At 51.8% G+C, this 23,192-nt stretch overlaps 10 protein-coding genes across 10 annotated transcripts; 6 read left to right on the top strand and 4 right to left on the bottom strand.

Moving 5' to 3' along the window:
- Nucleotides 1–218: 218 nt before the first annotated feature.
- Nucleotides 219–1,151, top strand: CTAM01_15368 (DnaJ domain-containing protein; the record flags this gene model as incomplete). The annotated part of the gene is made up of 4 exons (XM_060531365.1): nucleotides 219–249; nucleotides 311–371; nucleotides 427–979; nucleotides 1,074–1,151. The coding sequence occupies 4 exons, from the start codon at nucleotides 219–221 to the stop codon at nucleotides 1,149–1,151; spliced, it is 723 nt and encodes a 240-aa protein (XP_060374066.1).
- An 834-nt stretch (nucleotides 1,152–1,985) lies between these two features.
- Nucleotides 1,986–3,524, bottom strand: CTAM01_15367 (uncharacterized protein; the record flags this gene model as incomplete). The annotated part of the gene is made up of 1 exon (XM_060531364.1): nucleotides 1,986–3,524. The coding sequence occupies one exon, from the start codon at nucleotides 3,522–3,524 to the stop codon at nucleotides 1,986–1,988; it is 1,539 nt and encodes a 512-aa protein (XP_060374065.1).
- A 1,715-nt stretch (nucleotides 3,525–5,239) lies between these two features.
- CTAM01_15366 (uncharacterized protein) lies at nucleotides 5,240–6,874 on the top strand (the record flags this gene model as incomplete). Its single annotated transcript, XM_060531363.1, has 1 exon — nucleotides 5,240–6,874. A coding segment is annotated over one exon (1,635 nt), but the record flags the coding sequence as incomplete, so codon positions are not given.
- A 211-nt stretch (nucleotides 6,875–7,085) lies between these two features.
- Nucleotides 7,086–8,105, bottom strand: CTAM01_15365 (uncharacterized protein; the record flags this gene model as incomplete). Its single annotated transcript, XM_060531362.1, has 1 exon — nucleotides 7,086–8,105. The coding sequence occupies one exon, from the start codon at nucleotides 8,103–8,105 to the stop codon at nucleotides 7,086–7,088; it is 1,020 nt and encodes a 339-aa protein (XP_060374063.1).
- Nucleotides 8,106–9,623: 1,518 nt separating this feature from the next.
- CTAM01_15364 (alkaline phytoceramidase) lies at nucleotides 9,624–10,732 on the top strand (the record flags this gene model as incomplete). The annotated part of the gene is made up of 4 exons (XM_060531361.1): nucleotides 9,624–9,713; nucleotides 9,800–9,986; nucleotides 10,045–10,498; nucleotides 10,549–10,732. The coding sequence occupies 4 exons, from the start codon at nucleotides 9,624–9,626 to the stop codon at nucleotides 10,730–10,732; spliced, it is 915 nt and encodes a 304-aa protein (XP_060374062.1).
- A 1,504-nt stretch (nucleotides 10,733–12,236) lies between these two features.
- Nucleotides 12,237–12,877, top strand: CTAM01_15363 (uncharacterized protein; the record flags this gene model as incomplete). Its single annotated transcript, XM_060531360.1, has 3 exons — nucleotides 12,237–12,586; nucleotides 12,648–12,765; nucleotides 12,824–12,877. 3 exons carry the CDS (start codon nucleotides 12,237–12,239, stop codon nucleotides 12,875–12,877), a joined length of 522 nt encoding a protein of 173 aa, XP_060374061.1.
- A 54-nt stretch (nucleotides 12,878–12,931) lies between these two features.
- On the top strand, nucleotides 12,932–13,504 carry CTAM01_15362 (uncharacterized protein; the record flags this gene model as incomplete). Its single annotated transcript, XM_060531359.1, has 3 exons — nucleotides 12,932–12,999; nucleotides 13,048–13,266; nucleotides 13,315–13,504. Coding segments are annotated over 3 exons (477 nt in total), but the record flags the coding sequence as incomplete, so codon positions are not given.
- A 1,108-nt stretch (nucleotides 13,505–14,612) lies between these two features.
- Nucleotides 14,613–15,229, top strand: CTAM01_15361 (uncharacterized protein; the record flags this gene model as incomplete). Its single annotated transcript, XM_060531358.1, has 2 exons — nucleotides 14,613–14,828; nucleotides 14,912–15,229. The coding sequence occupies 2 exons, from the start codon at nucleotides 14,613–14,615 to the stop codon at nucleotides 15,227–15,229; spliced, it is 534 nt and encodes a 177-aa protein (XP_060374059.1).
- Nucleotides 15,230–16,572: 1,343 nt separating this feature from the next.
- Nucleotides 16,573–19,185, bottom strand: CTAM01_15360 (peptidase S41 family protein; the record flags this gene model as incomplete). The annotated part of the gene is made up of 4 exons (XM_060531357.1): nucleotides 16,573–17,589; nucleotides 17,641–18,347; nucleotides 18,412–18,807; nucleotides 18,978–19,185. 4 exons carry the CDS (start codon nucleotides 19,183–19,185, stop codon nucleotides 16,573–16,575), a joined length of 2,328 nt encoding a protein of 775 aa, XP_060374058.1.
- Nucleotides 19,186–21,467: 2,282 nt separating this feature from the next.
- CTAM01_15359 (fasciclin domain-containing protein) lies at nucleotides 21,468–23,101 on the bottom strand (the record flags this gene model as incomplete). Its single annotated transcript, XM_060531356.1, has 3 exons — nucleotides 21,468–22,526; nucleotides 22,702–22,746; nucleotides 22,967–23,101. 3 exons carry the CDS (start codon nucleotides 23,099–23,101, stop codon nucleotides 21,468–21,470), a joined length of 1,239 nt encoding a protein of 412 aa, XP_060374057.1.
- Nucleotides 23,102–23,192: the final 91 nt, after the last annotated feature.

Genomic DNA, 23,192 nt, shown 5'->3' with positions numbered 1-23,192 from the left:
AAGCTGATCAAGCCACGTTCACCCTTTGGTTTCATGCGCCACAATGACGTTGATGTCAGTCACGCCTGGTTCCTCGGGGAGGCGATACCTCAAGCGCAATCTTTCACTCGATCACCTCAAGCCTGCAGCCCTCTCCTTCTCCCTTAACTTGAGGTTTTTATCGCTGTAATACCATCTAGAACCAGCCTCTTGTACCTCTAGTCCTACCGATCATCAAGATGGCGAACACTGGCGCCCCTCCAAACTACTGTAAGCTTCCCTCCAATACCCCACTATAGCTACCGAGCTGCGACTAACATTGCGCCTAAAGACAAGATCCTTGAGATCTCGGAGGCGGCTACGACCCAGCAAGTTCGCGATGCATACAAGAAGTAAGTGATCAAGATACTGAGTCCAAGTTCCCTCGAACTGACCTTTACTTTCCAGAGCCGCCTTGAAGACACACCCAGACAGGGTCCCCGCCGACTCACCCGAGCGAGCAACGCGCACTCGCAAGTTCCAGCTCGTCAACGACGCATACTACACCTTGTCCGACACGCAAAGACGCCGAGAATACGACGCCCAGCGAAAGATCTTTGGCGCATCCGCCGGTACAACATACGGCGACTTTTCCGACGACGACTCCGACCCAGAGGAAGTACCCCCGCAGGCCGGCCCCAACCCGCAAAATGCCTACTCGTGGGCATGGAACTTCTTCACAGGCGGGAAGCAGGGTCAACAGAACGAGGGTCAGCGCGCGCAGGCCGACAACGCACAGTTCGGCGATGTATTCGAGGAGATGTTGCGCGAGGAGGGCATGGCCGAGGAGGGTACCAACCGCCCGACGAGCTCGTTCTGGAGCATGGTAGGCGGTCTTAGTGGTGGCGCGCTGGGCTTCATCGTCGGAAACATGCCTGGCGCGCTGGCGGGTGCTGTCGCTGGAAACAGGCTTGGCTCTGTTCGAGATGCGAAGGGCAAGAGTGTCTATGCCGTTTTCCAGGTCAGTGCGAATCTGGAGATATCTACCGGGTAGATCCCGTCAGCCTCTCTATCCAGATTGTCTTGCAAGGGGGATTTGTACTAACATGATGCAGGACCTCCCTCGGGCAGATCGCGCGAGGCTGCTTACCCAGTTGGCTGCCAAGGTGTTCAGCCATACTGTAGGAGCTTAGGGGATTTTGGGATTTCAGATAGGTTCAGGATGATATCACATGGGCAGCTCGGAGTTTTGGGTTCGGTCAAGATCGGTATGAATAGGTAGCTTCACCAAGCCAACTTGGCACTTTGGCATCAATACACTAGATAGCTTTTATCCCTTCAAAAGTGTTGCCTGTCGTTATAAGTGTGACGCATTTGTATAACATAGCTCGACGAACCTTTCATCCATTTGAATCAACATGATCCACGATCGGAGGGACACTACCGTAACAGACACCTTGGCAATCACTGACTAGCATCTCACCAATTCCACCGTCAGTCACAACTCCACCGGTCTACACGAGCCATTGTCTACGCAGTAGATGGTGTCCGCGGCTCCGCAGCTGTGGATGTGCGTAGCGGGGTGAAGCGGGGTGATGGTGCATTATAACCAGATCCCCGCTTCTGGTCCTCAGCAATCAGTCACTAGTCAAGGTGCCAGAGTGGTTAATGGGCTGCCCTGCTATCATACCTTGATTCCAGATTAGGCAGTGGCTTCGGTCGCGCAGGTTCGAATCCTGTCCTTGACGCACCAAACCTTTTGTCAATTTAACTTCTTCTTGCGGCGCTTGAGCTCACGTAACATGTTTTGACCTCTTTCGTGGATATTCGGGGAAATAGTGTACACCAGGCAAATAATCTTCGGTACTGCATTGGCCTCCCGGATGCCCTAGCGGCAGTGTCCCGGGGCCGGCCCGTCCTCTACCCCACATCCTCCGAAAGACGTCACGGTCCGGATATCACCTCCAGTCGGTCCTAATGGCATACGTTATGTATTTGTTACTTACGGCTGACAGCTATTCTGAACTTCAAACACTCCCCCTGCGCTGCACTCGGATACGTTCTGGTGTCTTCTTTTCATTCAGAAGAGGGGTCATCATCTGCGAGAGCCCATCGCTGATAGGCGCCACGGGTTTTGCACTCAAGAGATGCTGAGAGGGCTTTGTGTACTGCGCATCAACCTCGTCGTCCCAGTTTTCCTGAATCGGCGCTTTGTGGTGATATTCCGATGATGTCACTACTTTCTGAATGAAAATCGGTTTTGTGGTCGTCCATGATTGCTGACCCGAACCCACGAGCTTCACCATCATCAAGACCCAGTTGAAGAGGGCCAGTGCCACGACTTCAGACACCTTTAACATGTGCTGAGCAGTTACTCGGCCCACAGATTGGACAGACTTGCCCGAGATGCTGTGGTCGCTGTTGTCATTGACGAGCGTCTCGTCGCCCGTGGAAAACTCGCTTCCATTCTCTACCGGCGATGATTGACGCTCGATCGCTACCGTAGCAGGCTGGTGGAGATATTGCAACAAGACATCCACCCCGGAGTCTGCCACCTCCTCGATCTCGTCGAAAGAGACTTCCTTCGGAGGAGATTCCTCTTCAAAGGTGGCCGGCATAGGCCGTGGCATCTCTACCGGGGTATCATCATGGTTCTCCTTCTGCATTGCCATATTTATACCGTGTGCGATGCCGTCGAGCCGTTTCTTGAAGGTCGATGTTGCCAATGATAGATCAATTTCGGTTGTCATTGAGTTATCGGTGTCGCCTGACTTCGAGCAGAAGCGCAAAAACCTATGTTTAGTTTGCCGCGCCATGCTTTTGAGACGACCCTCCACTTCGACGCACATGATGATCGGTCTATCGCTGTGTTCGAACGCAAAGGCGGTGTGGAAGTTGTGTTTTCGAAATGGGTTGCTGTCTATTTCGCTTTCGTTGAGCTCCCATTCGAGGGACCGGAATCCTTCTCCGCCCTTTGCTCGTTTTACCGTTCCCTTGAAGGTCCAGCTGTCAACAAGCTCTCTCATCTTGCTCTGACGAACTCCCATCCTCCCCAATTCAAAGAAGCCTCCAGCTCCAACCGTGGGTTCGAAAGCCTTCGCTTTGATCTCCGAAGTGACAATTCTCGGGCCTGTGAGAGACTGAGGTCCAAAGAAATCTGTCATTTGAACTGCGTAGTCTGACTCCAATGAAGTTCGAACGTGTCTCTGCGACCGTCCACTAATCCCGGGAACGAACCCAAGTGTGTCTGTTTGCGTCAAAGTGACAAGGACAGTGGCATTGCTCAGGATGTGTCCTGGCGGCTGCTTGATTGCGATGTCGATGTAGACTATACCGGCAGGATGTCTGCTAGGGCCAAGTACACCCCATTGCGCCTTCCTCCACAGGTATTTGCATTCGACCTGGACTTTTCCGATAGTGCCAGATCCAATGCATAAGTGAGACCCACGAGCTGCCTCCTGATTAAAGCGTTCGAAATCTTGTCTGCCAAATCGGCGGACACGTAGCCCGGGACGAAACGAGTGCGGACTTCTGTTTGCTACATGTTCAATCGCTGTATCGGCCATGGTCGAAGTGTCGTTGTGTGTCATGACATATGAATTCGAATTGAGAGTTTGTTGTTTTTGGAAAGTCTGGCAAGGCTCTGACAACGTCAGAAGGACTGACCGGGCAAGAGACCAAAATTGAGGGGGGGCTCACTGCTGCGCATGCACGACGCTGCAGCTTACATTGCACGCATACCGACTGCGCCTATCATGGAGCAGAAACAACGCCGAGTTATCTTCTAATTTATCAGTCAACTGAGGGGTAGCAAGTTCAGGTACTTCAATGCGCTGTTATTGGCCCTTTCTGTCTTCTAAGGGTGGCTGGACCGTTGGCTTCAGTATTGGTCATGCATACTCAAGGCGTGGGCTAATACCGCACACGCCGACCTTCTTCCCCATTCTGTTGTGACGACTTTCCCTCGAAACACCATTGCCTCTCGTGATGAAAGAAGCCTCTGTACCCATGGCCATACCTCTCAAAGTATAGTGAGTGTCCAACTTCGAGAGACCAGAATTAACAAGGTCGCAAAAACCCAAAGCCTCCAGACAAAATTCCAAACAATTCCCCAGCATCATGGACTCTTCCAAGTCGCAAGCGAGTAGAGCTTCCCATCATACCTTCTTGAGCGGAGCCACGCTTTACGACCACGAAGAAGAAGACGAAGAGACGTACAGTCCGCGAAAAACGTCATTGTATCTCCAGAGACAAAGAGAAGCGCTAGCCGCTCGTGCCGCTCAAAATACCAATTCACACATAAGAAAACTGGCTTGGAATATTCCGAGCAGGAAACCATCATCACCACTGCGCCATTCGATAACGGACGATGGCCGAACCTGGAAGGTTTACGAGCGGCGAACCGCCGATGATCAACCCAACAGGTACATACTGCCTGGACGTGAAAGCGATACACATCAAGAACCACCCAAGCAGCTCAAAGGCGGTGGGAATTCACCCCAAAAACCAAAGAGCTCAGGTTATGTTGCTTTTGTTGAAGATTACGACGAATCTGCCGAGTCTTCAGATGATGAGACGCAATCGGAATCCTCCCTGGGTAGTCTTCACCCGAGCGATGCGGCTTCTGCACAATTGCCGTTGGCCCCCATACCGAAGCCGGCACTCCCAGTACCTCCACCGCCTCCGTCAACCATCGAACCCAGTAGAGTCCCCGCCTTGACCAGACCCAGTCGAATGATCCATGTTCTGATTGATCCTCGGTCTCCTCAAGACATCACAATTCACTCAGAGCACAATGCTACTGACGATCTGGAAGAAGACTTGGAACAATACGCAAGACTTGTGAGGTTGGGGCGATTCAAGGCTGCTCGGAGACACTTTGAACATCGTCTGTCACATTTCAGGGACAACCCGTACGTGTTGGACCAATACTGTGCAGGTCTTTTGGCAATGTGGGATTGCCATGCACTTTCCCAAGTTGAGCAGAACTTTGCATGGGGACTTTTCCCTGGAGCCCTCCGAACGAATATTGATCTGCGCTTGAGTCTAGCTGGTAGGGCCTGTGGGAATATCTTATCTCAAAAGAAAGAACCAGAGAGGTTGAACGTACTTGACATTATGCAGATAGTATGGAAACATTGGCCTAAGCTAGACTCAACGGAAGTAAGTAGACGCGAGCATGAGCCACTGAGATCAACACACTGCTAACTTGATTAAGCTCACTCTCGCAATTTCTGCGCTGTATATAAATGGCGATCCTAAGATTTATTCCCATGTTGCACTGGCTGGAGTATACCGGCATCTAAAAGGCGAGGGCAGGATTTGGGATTTCGGAGACCTGCTGGAAAGCCTCCTAAGGCTCCACCGCACTTGCGTTTGCCGGACTCTTGGAAGTCTACTGGCAGACAATTGTGATGGCACCGATGCGAGTCTAGCTAGAATGGTCGAAAAAGTCGAAGACGACTGGGGAACGACAACGCCGGACGAAGAATCGTCATTTGCTTTACTGGAAATCTTCACGACGTTAACCCTAGCCTCTATGGGTGTGCATACGAATCCTGACATGGTCAAAACAATTTTTGAATTTTCCCAGAGTCATGCCCTAGAGGTTGTGGGGATGCAATCAACAAATACGAAATCTCGACCATATCTTCGTTGGATCATAGCGAAAGTCTTGGTAGAGCAATACGTCGATCGGACAATCACCGGATATTTCGCCCTTGCGTCTCATTTACACAAATTACCAGGGTTTCATTATGACTCTGATATCATGGTACCAATCAATCTCATGATTCTATACGCACCAGATGATGAGGAAGCACCCAATTGGCAACCGGACCCAACTACTACGCTGGGCCACGACGGAGCTCTTCGAACCGTCCTTGGAGTTGCGGAAGAGCTAGGAGATGCTCCGCTGCAAGTGACTTGCCTTCAACTACTCATTTATCAATCTCCTCAGCCAAAGCCTCTGCTAGATAAGCTAGGTGAATTGTGGCACTCAATTGGATCGCCAAAGGGCTATCTCGAAACACGCCTGTACTGTTACATACCATATTCTCTCACGACTCGCGAGCACCGCGCGTGCACCCGGCGAGATCTTATCCTCGCTGGTGAGGCTTTGAATGAAGGACCAGTGTCACACGCGCAAGCCAGGGTATTGAGAGCTCTCTCTCGAAATCAGCAGGAAAGGGACTCCTATGAAAGCAAAGCGGCGACAGCCCTCTACCGCTTGAACCTGCCGAAGTTTGCACCCTCTGGAAGCCCAACAATGTCGCAAGTCCTCCCTAACTTTGTCGCCACACCTCAATATGTCAATAGGCATTCTTTCAATGCGGCACATCGAATCAGAAATCATGCCGAGGCTGAGCCATTCGACGGAACACCACACAGCTTGTCGACTGCTGACTTTACGATGTCCAGGCACAATCCAAATCATGAAACAAAACGGACGACTCGGCCGAAGGAAGACATCGTGAAGAGCAACAAGCTGCCCCAAGAGAACTCATATTTGTCATCATCTATCATGCCATTATCAGGAAAGGAACCGAGATCTGGCAGTCAACCTAGCACACAGCCACAACCTGCCCCTGACCCTGTGCCTTCCATATTTGATAGGTCTATTGAAGAAAGGGAAAAGTTGGTTGCTGAACTGGTGGAAAGGATCAACAATTTGATATCCGAAGGAGCTGGCAAGAAAGCGGGAAGCAGTGGCGATAAGCATTCAAATCTTTCTGAGGCGAGGCCAACAAGTCAGAAGCCTGAAGACGAGCCAGTCAGGGAGCAGAGACAGAGATTGAGTGAGCGATTTAGCGCGTCAAGAATCGGAGACGGAGGCATAGAGGTAAAAGGGAAGCAAGTGGAAACAAGGCCCAAGACTCACCCTGATGGTTCAGCGTCGGCAGCAACACGAGATTGAGGAAGAAGAAAGTCAGAGTTTCACGAACTGAACTTACTCGGATCGTGAGACTGGGCGAAGTCATCGTAGCGGTGACCAGAACAGTGTACTCATAGTACAGGCTTCTATTCTTAAGGTAGACCATCTTACTCGCCACCAACGTACGGCATCTAGGAGAGAAATAATTCACTTGTATAGCTATCTACGAAGATATCTGAAGTCATAGCCAATCTCAGTCTTTAAGCGCCCTCGAATCAGTAGCGCTTCTATGATATATTTTGCCACCGCGCTCCAAAACCTCGGTGGATTGACTCGACTGATCGGACTCAGCTTTCGAGAACAGCTCCTTCCTTTCGCTAAGGGTATCTCGTAGCCAGAAGAGCTCGTACATGAGAATGAATCTGCTAACCATCGCTGATGCCATGTAGCGAGCCATGATCTTAAGACTATCCGTTGCGGAGATGAAAACAAGACTGGAGAACAACATACTTCCGTAAATAAGATGACATGTACCTAGCAGAGACGTGAAATATGACAAGACCATTGAACAATACGTTTCATCCTCATCAATGATTGCTTTAGTCCAATCCTTCTCATCTAGAGGTTTGAATTGTCGCGAAAGTACTTCCCCGATGTACCCACGTCGAGTACCCTCGGTGATCCGTGTTCGAGCCCACAAGCTAGCAGCTGCGGAGACGTGGGAACTGATACCGATAATACTCCAAAGGAACTCCAAATAAGTCAGCTGGGGGGCGAGCATACTGACAACCATCACGCCCAGCTGATTGCACAGTGTATACGTGTTGATGATGGCCGCAATCGCAGCAAGGAATTCGATAGCGAGACTAACCGTCCTAAGCGGTACAGATGATCTTTCAGTGCGTAAACGGTAGTGCCGGGGCTTGACCAACTTCATCGGGTTCATGTACTCGAACGATCGAATGGGATGGATGGCAGGTGATCCAGCAGCCACAAGTAGGGCGATGAGTGGTCTCTGTCCGATGACGCAGAGCGTCGAAGTCTCTTCTACGCTGTTTCCAACTGTAGCGAGGATTGTTGGCATGAGACCAAGGACGACTGCGGCAGCCGCCATGTTGCTCATGATGTACTCAGACGTGTTGCCCAGAATGCAGTTTGCTACGGGCTGAGCGAGCCTGTTCGTGTTGCCGCCTCCCGTAAACCAGTCGATGGTGGCATTCTCCCTCGGAATCGTCAAATATCTCTCATACTCGGCGGAGCAGTTGCCCTCCATGATAGCTTCGAAGGTAGGCCCGAACTCAGGGTACCAGCTTTTGAATTGGTCTTTGGCAACATACACTGCGAGGCATGGCCAGTTGAGAAGGGTAATAAATGCGAAGGAAAGAAAGAATCGAGGCATCTTCAATATCGAGAGAAGTTATGCAGCAATTACGATGGAGCCAGGTATTAGGAACTGTGGAATATCTGACTAGAACTTGTACAAATATGGCATGAAGCTGATAGCAACAGAAGAAATGCTTCGAAACTGGTGAAAGCTAGGACATACCGGGACTTTTACTTATCACATAAGATATTGCAGCCTTGGGCCTCCGAAGAGAAACCTAACAATACCAATGTTGGACAGGCGGAAAAATTCTGTTTGCAATAGCCTCTGGATGGATCATACAAAGAACGGAGGCCACAGAGCTGAACGAGAATGACATCCTTCGAGCCACCTTCTTTTCTACGAAGCACCCAGGAGGCGGGTTAGAAAGCGGTATTCTTCCGATAAGTAAGCAGCCACGGGAGGCAAGAACCCTCACACTTGAGAGTCAAGTGGTGTTCTCGTATCTATTCCTCCCAGTGGGCATGCTCATTTTACCATCATCCAGTGGTACCAAGACATGTACTCTGAGTTGCGAAGGCTACACAACTGAAGCCTCATCCAGCCCGACTAATTACTGGAGTGATTCGAACCGATAAAACTCATCGAGGGCGGTAGTAAGCCTCTGGAAGGGTGTGCGAGAGAGCGAGACTGGGATCAGGACTCTGCAGGTATTTATAGCAAAAAGTCCCAAGCTCAAAGGCTGGGTCGTTAGATATGTTGACCAAGTAATTATGTAAACGCAGAGTCGAAACTGACTCGTCCTGTATTCGGTGGAGTAAAATCGTAAGAGCTCATCTTGATTAAACATATGCATGTCAATTGGTATCGCAAGTGCATTTCTGCATAGAATTATGACGGAGGCCCTGTTGTCTAGCTTCCGTTGAGATTAAGTTATGCATTCCGAAGGGAGGGTTTTCGGGACCATTTGGGCAGATACATCTGTCTTAATCCAGCTGGGGCAAGCATCCACTCCACTTGCCGAGAGACCTTTACGGATTAACATCCAATGGATTACTCAGCTCGGTCTCGGTACGAACGGCTACCCTGCAACTTGCCGGATATCCATACTGTGGCTTCAGGCTCGCGCTTTTTAAGGAACCAGCCAGACACACTTAGATTTTTCACACATTCGCGACTTTCCAATAATCCCTCCGCAACCTTCACTTCGCCTTTCGCACAATTCGATAGAAGCCACCGGGATGTTCATGAAATTTCCATATTCAAGGCGTGCAATCTTTCAACAGAGACGATTTGACACCGACAACTTGTGAGAAACAGCGTGGTTAAAGGGCAGCTTTGAGCCACAGCCGTGCTCACACGTAGGCCTCGGAGAAGACGATCTAAGTCTCACGCCAACATCTACGGTGTCCAGCTTACTTTTCTCACCGTCTTCTCTTCGTTCCTACAAGATCATATCAAGCCGGAATGCCTTTTCCGTTGCCATCCATATCCTACCCACCCTCTAGGGACGGGTTTTGGAATCCTGTCACAGCAACCATCAACTGGTGCGAAGAGGTAGGCTTATTGCGCAATATACCAACAAGATCTATCAAAATTCTACCATCTGCTCGAACTTCACTGATTCTGACCTTTGTTTATAGGATTACTATGTCACACCATACGTGGCCGAGTTTGTCAACACTTTCACAAATGCGATATTCGTCTATCTGGCGTTAGTTGGAATTTCCAGCTGCATTAGAAATAAACATCCTCGAGTATTTCTGGTGGCATATGTTGGGTACATGACCATCGGTATCGCAAGCGTGGTCTACCATACCTCATTGAAGTGTTCGTTGCCTCTGAAATCCTTGACCATGCTGTGCTACAGTACTGACCCTCGAGCAAGACTGGATGCAGCTGTTTGATGAGCTGTCAATGATATACACCACATGCATCCTCTTCTATGCGGTATTTTCTCACGGAAAATCCTTGTTTGGCCAGGCTCTTCTGGGCACCTTCATCACTGGCTTGGCCATTTTCATCACAGTGTACTACCACTACCTCGGAGATCCCGTCTTTCATCAAGTCATGTTCGGAATACTCACAGCCACTGTTGTGTTTCGAAGCATGTACATCATGGAGAAGATACTCCGGCCCAAGTCTACACCTCAGAGCAAGGCTGCGCTTCTCGACACGCAACTCCTCAAGAAAATGTGGACATTGATCACTTGCGGTCTTGTTTCCATAGCCATTGGATTTCTGGCTTGGAACCTTGACAACATTTTCTGTTCGCATCTTCGACATTGGAGACGAGAACTCGGACTCCCCTGGGGCGTTCTCCTCGAGGGCCATGGATGGTGGTGAGTGTTAACTAACATCGGTGCCAGGAAGAAGCTAACAGCCGGCTTAGGCACTTATTCACCGGTATTGCATGCTATATAAACGTGACTTACGGCGTCTGGCTACGCTATTGCAGAGACGGCAAGAAGGAAGAAGTCGTCTTGGCGTGGCCTTCGATGTTCGGTTCCATTCCCACTGTTGAGCGAGCGCAACATGGAGGACATCCGTCGAAGCCCGGATCTAAAACGGAGTGACCTTCTGTGCAACAACCTTTGGGACGAGGCTATCCAATACCAAGAACTGTGCCGGATAAGCGGAACCGAGATGGCGGCGATGGCTTTGATTGTGTGTAACAGTGTGAATTCTGCCCACGGTCTGGCTCTAGAGAAAGGGGGGCCGATAAGTGCCAGTGAGGATGTGTAGGACAGCGAAGCGGCTGAGGAATATTGTCTGCTGTGACACCGCTTGGCTGTCAAATAGCAGACATGTAAGATAGGACTGTGCAATGACATTTTCCTGCCAAGTCAATAGGGGGCGAAGGACGAGAAGAGGAAGCCACTCAAAACACACCAAGGCTTGGTCGCTACATGAATGTTTAGGTGGGTGTGAGAAGCAGGCTACCAATCATGTTCTGTACTGGGATACCGGTGTGAGGTGGATGCGACCGCATCCAGTAGACAATTCCAACAAAGGAATACACTTCGTTTCTCGTCGCGAAGCATTGGTCTCGTTTCACGCAACTACACATTTGACCATTGACTTGACCCCCCTTCTCTTCTTTTCTTTCAAAAGTACGTATTTACCCTAACAGATATCCGCGCTTTACTTCAACAAAGGCCAGAAATGAACAGAGCTTGAACACATGTCTGTCACTGAGATGAGCAATCCTTACCAATAAGCTGCGGCGCCGACCCGCGCATCAGCTCTGCCAAGTGTTGTACAGACTCGAACCAACTGTCCAACACCCCTGCGCTTGACTCCCTGAACCAATCAGTTACCGTCCGGTAGAATGCAGCTGAGCATTGTTCACAGTGCTTCAATATGCGCTTCTAAAGACGGAGGGAGGGCGGTATTGACCCTTTCGCTTTTCAGGGATTCCTAATCAATATCTTTACGCGTGCGGTTACACAGCATCAGGCTGTCAAATCAGTGAGCTGCCTCTACGGGCCGAAGAATCTTAGGAAAACTCGACCATCTGGTCTTTGTTTTCTCTCAGACGGAAAGGAGTGCCTCGTTCCTGGATTTGAAAAGTTTCCTCTGCAGTCTCTCATTCTCTGCAACGGTACCGTTGAGCGACGACCGAGTGTTTCACGCCGTCAGTACACACCCGAAAATTCTTTCCACATCCAAGGTCGACTTGGAAGTTCTGTGCGGCCAGCGCTCCAAGGCGCATAAGGTCTGCCGTAGGCATGGCACGCCCATGGCCTTTTACATGTCCCTGGCGGAGTATCTTGGCTTTACTATCAAACGTTTCTCTTTCCATTGCATTATCCATCCCAGAAGATGCCAATGAGTACGGCTCCTCATTCACATATCGCGATGTCGGAAGAGTAGTACCAGACTTCGTGATTAACCACGGTAAGAGAACATCTCCACTACCCTCACTTGTCTCGAAAGATTCCCAGAGATTGCACCTGGCAAAATAAGGTATCATGCCGATACTGACCTACTATCATACTAGCGCCACTGATATGGCTACACTCAGACGACCCATTCCGCCCGGCAGATATACTCGAACATGTCCGCCATACCACGCCGATGGTGCACATGGAGCCCATCAGAGGACTGCCACAACTCGATCTCGATAATTTGGCTATGCTAAACGACTACTGGAACAACGGCCCAGTTTCGCTAACTGCCAACGGCGACATCACCAGTCTTCCTACCTGGCTCTTTGGAGAGACGCCAGATGAGACGGGCAAACTCCACAATGCCACCTCTTGCGTTGTGATCACCGTCGATAAAGGCTCAGGAGATCTAGATGCCTTTTACTTCTACTTCTACTCGTACGATCAAGGGGCAAACATCACTCAGGTTCTACCACCTATGAGTGGGTTGATAGAAGACACTGAGCATGGCATGCACTTTGGCGATCATGTTGGTGATTGGTCAGCTCCATGTTCAGATTCGTACCCACGAGATTGTATTCACTGACCTTTGTTTGGACAGGGAGCACAATATGATTCGGTTCCACGACGGGAAACCTACCGGTGTCTATTACAGTCAACACTCTTCGGGCTCTGCCTACAAGTGGGATGATAAGGACCTATCAGTGGAAGATGGTCGGGTACGAACTTCCTCCGATCTTTTGGTCAAACTCAACCACGCAGCTAATGTTGTCTTAGCCTATAGTTTACAGCGCATGGGGTTCTCACGCGAATTGGGCATCTCCTGGGTGAGTAATACGCCATACTGTCCCATCTATCGACATTGTGTAATGACAGCATCCGATCAGCGATCACGTTCACGACTCGGTTTTGTTAGACTACTGTGACGCAGGTCAAATCTGGGATCCTGTATCTTCGGCATATTACTATAAATTCGATCCCGAAACGTCACTCTTAACGAGCATATTTCCACCCGGGGCGGAAGCCTCTATCAATCTTACATCCTTCTTGTACTATTCCGGCATATGGGGAGACTTCCAATACCCCGACGACCATCCACGTCAGAAGATCGTACCCTACTTTGGTCTGAAGCGTTACGTCTCCGGCCCGACGGGTCCGACTACGAAGCAGCTTGTAAGGAAGGGACTCTTTCCAGACCATCCTGAAAGAAAGAATCTTTTGCAGTGGGGAGTTGGCATATACATGTCGCTGTATCCATGCTGTTTTAGGGGATGGAGAGCCTGGGTTTCTGGCATCGCCTTCATTGGGTTGTTGGTGTGCATTGTCCTTGGGATCAAACGCTCTTTGAAGTGGGCTAGGGCCCGAAAAGAGGGATATAAGAAGATCGGCAACGAGGAAAGCATTCCGTTGCGGGAACTGGACTATTTAGATGACAGAGCTTCGAATCACCGGGATTGAGGGAAAGGTTTTAGAGCGTCTTCGATGTAAAACAAATCTCTGAGGACATGCTGACGAAATCAGGCGAAAGTAGTACTCGGCTCCGAGGTCGTATAGCCTTAGTATTTTGTAACATAATTAGATCGAGTCTGTAGTACATGTGGGCATAAAATAGAGCTGCGCCTTTTGGTCTCTATCATTAGATCTTGGGTTCCTCGAGTTCTGATACCCTCTTGCGCCCCTAGGCTTTTTCATGCTAGCTTCGGCATTCTCTTGCGACCCAGCGAATTATGCTGATGTCGCCTGCTGATGTACAACGGGAAATGCTGAGAAAGAAATCCTGGATTTGAAGGTGGGAAGTCTTGCAACATGAAGTTTGGGAAGCCTATATCTTCGATATCGGGTCTCGGTTTGAGGATCAAGACTCTGTTCGGTCTTTTGGGCCTTGGAAACGTGCAAGATTGTCCACTGCCGCCTAAGCATACGGGACGGGTCCGTAGGTGAGTAAAGTAGACACATACTTCAAGCATCCATTGGCTTTCGCGCAGAAGTTCATGAGCCTGTAGGCAGCATCGCCTCGTCGACGAGCCACGATGCCAAGCATGCGGTGTTGAAGCTTAACAGCCCGGGACTCATCACCACAGTCAAGGCTCACGTCTTTGAAGACCATTTCATTTGATCTGAAACGTTCACTCCGGACATCTTGGACAATCTTCTCCCCAACGCTCATGGTCCAAGCTAGCATACTAAGGCACTGTGGCGCTCGACTAAGACCGTACGCAGTTAGTGAGAAGGTCCAGCCCGTCTAGGCGGTGCGCCTAAACTTGTGTTGAGGCTGCAAGACACTGTCAGCGTCTAGCCCACGTCGGGATAAGCGCCAATCCCGCCCCAAGGGATTGAGCTACCGGCTCCCAAGGGGGGGAATCCGAGGAAGGAGAGGAGAAGAATGAATACAATCACAGAGCCTCCCTTTCACTTCAACTCGTAATGATCTCATAGTCTGTGCACTCAAACAACAAACAACATCCCATCGGCGAGCGAACACGACTCGAGCAGAGCTTCCCCGGAATATCAAACTCGAAGAGTCGACCCTATTGTATACTAGTCTACAGTCCAGTACGGAGGCAAGATGTCCGTATCAGCTTATCTCGCAGCCTTCGGCAAGGCGTCGCCAGCGACGTACGCCCTCGGCAGCGGACTCCTCGTCACATCATCACTCTTCTTTGGAAACATCGGGCTGTCTCTCACTGGGCCTCTTCCTATCATCAGAGATCAACTTGGCGCGTGCACTCTGAGTTCAAAGCAGAAGATCAAAGTATGGAGACTCTTCTTCGACGAAGCCTCTGTGAGTGAGACCCTTCCTCATCATCAGCGAGATGAATATTCGCCGTCAAAAGAGGAGTGATGAGTACTGACGCCGTGCACCAGAGATACATCATCGGCGGCACCGGCGTGACAGCGACGCTTCACCTGGCCGCCTTCGCGCTGAGCGAATCGCCCGTATCCCGCAGGCTCGCCGTCATGTCGGCGCTCTGCAGCATCTGCATCCTGCCGTACACGCTCGTCGTCATCATGCCCACCAACAACAGCCTCATCGCCCTGGATGACAAGGTGGCTCTATCGGAGCTGGACAGGAAAAAGGTCGGGTGGCTGATTGAGAAGTGGGATCGGCTGCACAAGATCCGCTTCTTGATGTACGGATGTGCGTGGGCTTTGAGTCTTGCCGCGTTTACGTCTTCTTTGTGAGCTGGACTTTTGGAGGAGTGACGAGATGCTAAGGATAATTACCTGGTTGATCGTTGCGTTTCTTCTGTCTTCGTTGTTTCCGGATGGGTTATAGGGTTGATAATTGGCGATGGCTCAGCCTAATGTTCTAGATGTAATGTTAAATTGGATATGAGTAAACACAATGAACCTGGTAATTACAGACTGACCAGGGCGCGCCATATCGCCCGCAAGACCAGAATGAGGCTAAAGTATCGGCTATGACTTGCAAAGACGGAAAAGTGTGACAAGGAACCCTGACGACTGCTGTTGACATGGTCAACTATATGAGTTCATGACAAATTCGTAGTCCAATCGTGGTTACTTAAGCTTGATAATAAGCAAGAACCCGTAGCCTATCAAGTACGAGGTGCATGTGATGAAACCTCAAGGTCTCATGGCAAGAAAGCTTCCAAGGATTATAGACCCGATGTGACCTGGAACACGTGCTTCGTCTCTCACGAAGTTTTGGGGGAAAGAAACTTTGCTCCAGCTTCTGGAGAGAACCCGAGTCCCGGACTCCGTGGAAAGTTTGGCGGCAACTGCACATGACCACTTTATGAGCCGATCACTGCTGGCCGAAGATACCATGTAGATCCGACAATTGTTTCCCCGGCATGTTGTGCCGTGATCTATATCCCAGTAATCTGCCATTTGCCAATCAGATTTGAAGAAGTTCTTGATCAGAAGTATGCACCAATCATTAGCATCGTTATCCTAGTATCATGTATTCGTGTCCTGGTAGCTGTTGTGACTTAGGACTCGCCGGCCAGCAGGCTTTTGGCAACAATTGGGAGTGTGTACATTTGATGGCTATTATTCGAGACTAAGATTAAGTATTCAACGTTGGACTGCAAGAATTATTCACGTACAGAGACGGGATGAGATAGCTGTTGACTGAAAAGAAATCTTTTCTTCTGTTTGACGACCCCGATGCCATCATCCCCCTCCAATCCCGGAAGATGTGAGTCTATGTGGCCAATCCATGCGCCGCTGCCCAACCAAACTCCAAATAGACTTTACTGAATCATTTCCAGAAGCAGATAGGCCCAGCGCTTATTGAAGCAGGCTCTACCTTCCCCCCTCTCGTCTCAACTCTACGGCAATTCAGGGATCCTAGTGCCGAACATGCGGTTACCCGACATCATGTCGGATAATCCCGTTGCTGTGGTCCCAAATAATGGCCCCCCAAACTCTGTCATGGAAGTGTCATAGAACCGAAGGGGGAGAGTTCAGCCGTTGAAACGGTCCTGTTATCAGGTCTCTAAGCCATCCGAGTGCCATCGCAGTCGATGATTGAAATATGAAAGAAAACGTCAAGAATTCTACATGGCCAAAATCGCCACCGTGAACGTCGCGATGAGAACCGCGAGTCTGAGTCCAGCACCGGAGATACTCTCAGCTGCGGCACTCTTGCCAGCACCAGGCAAGCCGGTGTTGTTCTGGCTCTGTCTGAACAGGGGATCCATCGTAGCATTCTTCGTGACAGGCACCTGAGAGCCCGCAACGCAGAATTGCGTGGGGTTGCTCCATGTGGCGTCGACGACGCGCTTCCACGCGTTATCAGGCTTGAAGAGCATCTCGCGGCTGTAGAAGATGCGGCAGTTGGCCGGCTCCCAGAGGAATTGCAGCGGCGTCCTGGCGTCGGACATACTGTAGGCGTTCTTTGCGTTGATGGCACCGGCGCTCTTGGGCGTGGTCGCGCGCTTGATGGCGTAGCCCTTCGCCAGCTCCCCGAGCTCGCCGTTCATGATTTCTTCCTTCTTGTCCTTGGGGGTGAGGGCGATGATGGCCTTGGCGTCGGTGGTCATGTCGTTGAAGGCGAAGACCTGGGCGCCTTCGACACCAGCGATGGACTGCATGATACCTGATTGGGGACGGCCGCCGATGACGGTTGTCTTGATGCCCATTTGGAGGATCATCAGATAGGAGAAGATCGTGCAGGTTGAGCCGCAGGTACCATCAGTGAAGAGGACCACGTTCTCAGGGTCGAAGACGCGAGGGGGCGGGTTAGCTTTGCTGCCGACGCCGGTGAGGTTGAAGGTGGGGTCGGTCTGGTTGAGTGGTGCCTGCTGGTATGCAGTGAAGGTGTCACCGTTGAGCGAGACCGGTGCCAAGATCTGGTCAACGGTCGTGAAGGCGGCTTCATCGGGCGTGTAGACGCCTCCAGGGAGCAGGTTGCTGACGATGGAGCTGCCACCTAGAGCCTCAAGGGCATCCTTTTCCTCGGGTGTGGTAGGCGTGAAGTTGGCAGGAATGGCAGCGGAGAGACGAGCAAGAGTAGTGAGACCTTCGGACAGACGCAAGTTGTTGGCCTGGAAGCGATTGACCTCGGGGAACAGCTATCATGAAGGTTAGCGAGGGAAAAGTGACAGGGGGACAGGGGGACAAACCTGAGCGAAGAGCTCGTACCCAGCAACGACGAAACCACCGCCGTTGGCAGCGACATCAATAACGAGACGCTTCTTCCCGGCGTCCTTGCTCTTCTTCAAGAACGTGGCGACGGTGCTCTGGAAGTTGGTCAAGTACTCAGTAGCGTCAATGGAGTCGGGAGGAGCGAAAGACGAAACAGCGAGCACGGCAACATCATCATATCCCGTCCCATTGAGGAAGTAACCGGATGTGGTGTTGGCACCGCTATCACGGACAATCGGGAAGGGGTATCCCTCGATTGTCGGCTTAGGAGGGGGCGGCGGGCCTGAAGTCTTTGGCGGGGTCGGCGTCGTTTGGTTAGGCTTCATGCCAGGCTGCGACGGCTGGGGCTTGGCGGGCGAATCGGGGTTGCAGAACTTGTTGTAGTAGTCCTCGCCGCTGTTGACGCCAGTGAAGTTTGCGCCGGTGCGGATGAGAGCGAAGCTGTCCTCGGAGCGCTCCTCGCCGTTGTCGTAGGTGATTGTCACCTTGGGGCCCTGGAAAGCGAGGGAGGCGGCGACGACGATGAAGCTCTCCTTCGACGCGTACGACTTGAAGTTGGCGTTCCATTGAGAGTCGGGGTCCTGGTAACCGCTGAACTTCAGGTTCAGGTCTGCAATCATGGTGGCAGCATCTCTGCCGTTGATCCTGACGATGGCGGGGGCGGTGGAGTTGCCATCAAGCTGGGCTATTGTGGAAAATCAGTGCTTGATCACAATCATATTGATCGAAGGGCTAGCGTTGGGACTTACCAAGATGGTACAGCTTAGGCACTTCAATACCATCGCGCGAGACCGACACAATATCGGCAGCGAGGTTGTTGCGGAAGCTGAAGCCCTTGAACACATCACCACGGAAGGCAAAGTGACCGTCGTGAGCCGAAGCAATCAGCTGGAAAATGGCAAGCTGGAACTCGTATTCGCTCTTGTACGAGCCGGCCTCTGCCTTCTTCTCAATCTCATCCAGGCCGCCCTCGATATCGGTAGGCGGTAACATATACGACGCCGGCGGGTTCTTGAGCCATGACAGCGTGGATTGCCATTGCACGTAGGCTTTCAAACTCTTGATCAGGTCCTTGGCCGGGCCCTTCTTGTTTGGCACCGTCTGGAGGCAGTCAAAGGCCAACTGAGCTGGCACTTGGGGTGTTGCTATTGAATGGGGCAAACTTTGTTAGCGGATATGCTTTTGTGATTGCTTTACACCATGACGTCCAACACTTTTGTAGAGGATCTTGGGGAATCTCTAGCGTTCCCCGCCGTAATAGTTGCAATCCTCCTCCCCCAGCATAGGTAGCTGGCATGCTCTTACAACAACGTACCTTTCGGGCTCGCCATGAGAAACTGTTGGACCTTGGGCTGAATCTGAGCACATGCCTCAGCATTGCCGCCAGGAACCGTTCCGTTGGGAGCGCTGGGCGTTGTCGGCGTTCCGCTGCTCGTGGGAGTTGGCGTTTGTCCCGGAGCCTGGGGAGCCGGCGCCGCCAACACAACGGCGGCCGAGGCCAAAGTCCACCAAGTGAATCTCATCTTGATCGTCTGCTCGCGAGGTCTTTTGTTTCCCGTTTTCTTCTCGGCGCAAACTTCCGCGTCTCCTTCGAACTATCACACCTCCTCAAAGAATAGAAAAGAAACAGATAGCACAGCTATCGGCGAGGCCAGCTCAAAGTCTCGAGACCGAGACGGGCACTGAAAGGAAGGGAAATAATGGGGCTGGAAGCAATTCGCCGAAGCCTGAGAAAAGAGACTCAAGAACGTCCACGACCGGCGGGATCGACGAGCATATGGGGTTTTAAGAGTTGCATTGTCCTCTTCCCTCCTTTGCCCTCTGGGGCCAGTTTCTGTGGTCGAAAGGCAACTCACGAAATAGGCCGGGTCCCGCTCATTCGCTCTCGTTATTCCCTTGGCGGCGGGCGTTCTGTGTCTCTTGCGGCGCGCTGTTACCCCCATGCCCACACACGTCCCAAGTTTGTGCTCCCAAATCATGAAGCCATCATGAAACACGACAACCCTCACATCTTCAGATAAGCATCCGCGCATCCTGGGTGCCGGACGCTGCAAGATTTAAACTCGGACATCATGCAAGGGCACCCCCCTCTACGACCCTCTTACTACTTGGGAATAGGCCAGATCTGTGCACCAAGGTAAATACAGAAGAGGCTTAGGGCAGCCCCCTCCCGAGGCTAGACAGGCAGAGTGCGGCGACATTTCAGAGGGTAAGGAAAGGGCCTCATTCTGTTGCTTGGCGGTTGATTGGGTTATTGTTTCGGTGCAAATCGGGAGAATTCAGTCTCTGTCTGAAGTTTGAAGACAGGCCATCCTCGACAACACACACGATACAAGATATCGATGAGTGATACTCGCGCCGGCTATCTACCGGGCTGGGCGTATGAGGCTTAAAGACTAAGTAGATCAACTGTGTTTTGTGCTGTGGCCTCTTTTTCCGTGCTTTTCCTCCGTCTCTTCCATTCTTCCCGTGTTTCCCCCCCTCATCCCACCCTCCTTCATCTCGCCAGAGCCTCATTGTCACTGCCCTGGGATACTCACATCACATCCGTACCAATCCGGCCGCTTACATCCCCCGCCATCCGTGAAGCTTCTCGTCGCCTCACCCTTGGCGATATTCTTGGCAGCCACTACCCTGCTGTAGCAGATCCCGCCGGAGGAAACGCATTCCGCACCAGTAACGCTCAACCCCCACCGCTACACCACCCACAAAACCACTGACTCTGGGCAGAGCCAGATCTTGTGTTGCATACGGGCAAGGAACCCGACTCGCGTGCTTCTCCTGAACCATGGACCATGGCCCATCTGTCTCGGTGACGCCCGGCACTAGCTCGGGTCAAACCCCACGGGTCCTCCAAGCCAGTAAACAGCCCTAAACACCTTTAAACTCACCTTTGCTCCGTGGATCAAAACAGAGTCAGGGGATCATCCCCCACGGCCAGACCTCATTTGAAATGGCCCGTCCGGTCCATTGTGCACCCACTTACGCCGTGGGCTCTCTTCTTCTGCGCAGAAGCCTGTGAAGAAGCCGTAGCAGCGCGCACGGATAAGAGCTCCAAGTCAAGCTGAAGCGGGCAGTTCTTACACAAGACACTCGTCGAAAGGCCATGCCCCTTGAGTCCGAACCTGGTCACGATGGTTTTACGATTTTCCGCTTCGTTTGGAACGCTTCTACCCCGCCACAGCGGAAAAAGCCTTATTCACTTGACTCCTTTTTGTTGATCAACAAGCCCCCTCCCACCTCGACCGAAGCTTCATTGAAAAAGGGTAAACTGGCGAAACTCTAGGTGCATCGTATGATAAGGTAGCGGCCGGGGAACCGATCAACTATGCCAAGCGAGATGTTTGTCGATCGAAGCTTCACTGTTTTCACGCAAATCCTATGACCCCGCGATGGTACGGAAACCGTATAGGGCGGATAATCAAAAGCCAATTCGACACCTCATGTCTAGGTACGAAAACGATAAACAACTGGTTAGTGAGAAAGGTAAGCAGCCAAGGAATAAGCAAACGAGCTTGGCAAGCCGCCCGACCGCTCGCTCCCTCACTCAAATCAAGCACGGGTATCTCAGCATCCGCTACTCTGTCCAGAGTCCCAAAGTCCAAACACCGCCCCAGCCGTCTCTTCCACGGACGGTAAAACACGCGAGTAAACTCCCTCCTCCTCTCTGCTCCTCCTCCTGCCGACTCCCCCTCGCCCGAACTATCTTACCGTCCGTTTTGACGTCGGCCGTACCTTATCCCTTCCCTGTCCATCCATGCAATGCGTCCATCATGCCTCACTCTTCTTCCATAGCCAATCCGCCTCAGACGATGACACCCAAGGCCTCCATTCCCAATACCCCCATGGCCAAACTCAATCCAGCCCCCGCAGCGGCAACGCCCACTAGTCCTGGACCAGTGCACCGCGCCGCGGCGACGCCTCCGGTGCTTGAGCTGGGTAACGCTACCCCTCCCGTGGCCGTCCCTCCGGCCCCGCTGCCGCCTCCGCCGCCGGTGACGCGACAGCTCGCCGTACAAGGCAACGCAGAAACGAACGGCGTAGGCGCCGCGGTGCCCGTCTCTACCGTTCCTGTGACCGTGAAGACCGGCGACTGCGAAACGGCCGTCACGTTCGGGGCGGCGTTGGGTGCGTCGACGTTGAGAACTGCATCGATCATCTGCACTACGCCGTTGGCAATCAGAATATTCGTCTGGATCAGCCGTGCCGAGTTGACAAAGATGTCGTTGTTGAACAAGGTAATGTCCAAACTCTTGTTCCCAGTAGCGGCGGTCGCGAACTCGGTCCCGTTCTTTAGGGAAGACGCCTGCACTACCCGTGAGGGTACCAAGTGGTACTGCAACACCCGGCGCAGCGCATCTTTGCTCATACCGGAGAGCGTCCCCGCGACCTGCTGGAAGGCAGCGTTCCTCGGCGCGAAGATGGTGACATTAGGCGTCTCAGCGAATTCGGCGACAAGGTCGGCCGTGTACAGCGCGCCGAGAAATGCCGTCAAATCCTGGTAGGCGTCGCGGGCGGTGGTCTCGAGGCGTGCAGGCGTGACCATGAGGCTGTCGATGATCTGGATCAGCCCGTCGTCAAAGGGGACGTCCGTCTCGAGGACCGTGGTGCGGGATGCGACGCCTGATGTGATGACTACATCGTTGTTAGGCTGTTTTGTGACGAGGACGGTTTGGCCGCCCGTCACGTTGGAGTAGCGCGCGTCGGTGAGCAGGGTGGAGATGATGCTTGAGTCGCCTGGTGAGAAGGCGTTGAAGGCGACTTTGGAATCGAGGATGCCGTATTGGAGGGCGATGGCGATGGCGTCCTTGTTTGAGTCCCAGCCTTGGCCTTTGAGGTATGCTGCGTCGCTGGGGGCGAGGATCTAGCGTTGGTAACATGGTCAGTAACTACGTTACGCATTTTGTCAGGGCTTTTTGACGTCTATGCGCTGGGCTGTTGCTGAAGGGTTATGATCCAGACGGATGGTATGCATCAAATGTCTTTTCCTTGACTGGTCTGAAAATGGGGCACGGGAGCGAAAATAGGGTGAGCCTTACCGTGACGCCGGATTTGGGCAAATTTGAGAAGATGTCTGCGTTATCCTGCAGTGAAAGTTGTCAGCTACAATTACACTGGATATGGAGGAGGTTCAACCAAGTATTGAGTCCACATCGCAAGCTCGCCAAGGCACCGAGGTCCGATCGTTAGTTGCTTGTTGTGCATGCAATGCGCAAGAGACATATGTCTCGGACCTGGGCCCGCAGATGAAGGTGCGTTGGAGATCTGAGCGTGTAGTCATGAGTCGCTATTCTCTTCTCTTACCTTGACCAGTTCGCGGAACGTTGTCAGATTCGCTTGCTTGCTGAGTGCTTCTTCTAAAGTCTGGGCTGCGACTGTGGATATGCCTGATACCACCAATGCGACGGTAGCCCACAGGGCGTTTGTAGATGGCTTCATCGTCGGGAACGGCTCGCGTATTTGCTTGAGAGGAATTAAAATCCGGAGTCTTCAAGAACAAGATTAGAGACTAAGAATCTGAGTGGTGATT

Source organism: Colletotrichum tamarilloi (genome assembly GCF_030869305.1).
Source record: "Colletotrichum tamarilloi strain Tom-12 chromosome Unknown Scaffold_159.1, whole genome shotgun sequence".
NCBI lineage: Eukaryota > Fungi > Ascomycota > Sordariomycetes > Glomerellales > Glomerellaceae > Colletotrichum > Colletotrichum tamarilloi.
Note: the sequence above shows the minus strand (reverse complement) of the source record. Positions and strands in the feature narration are given on the sequence as shown.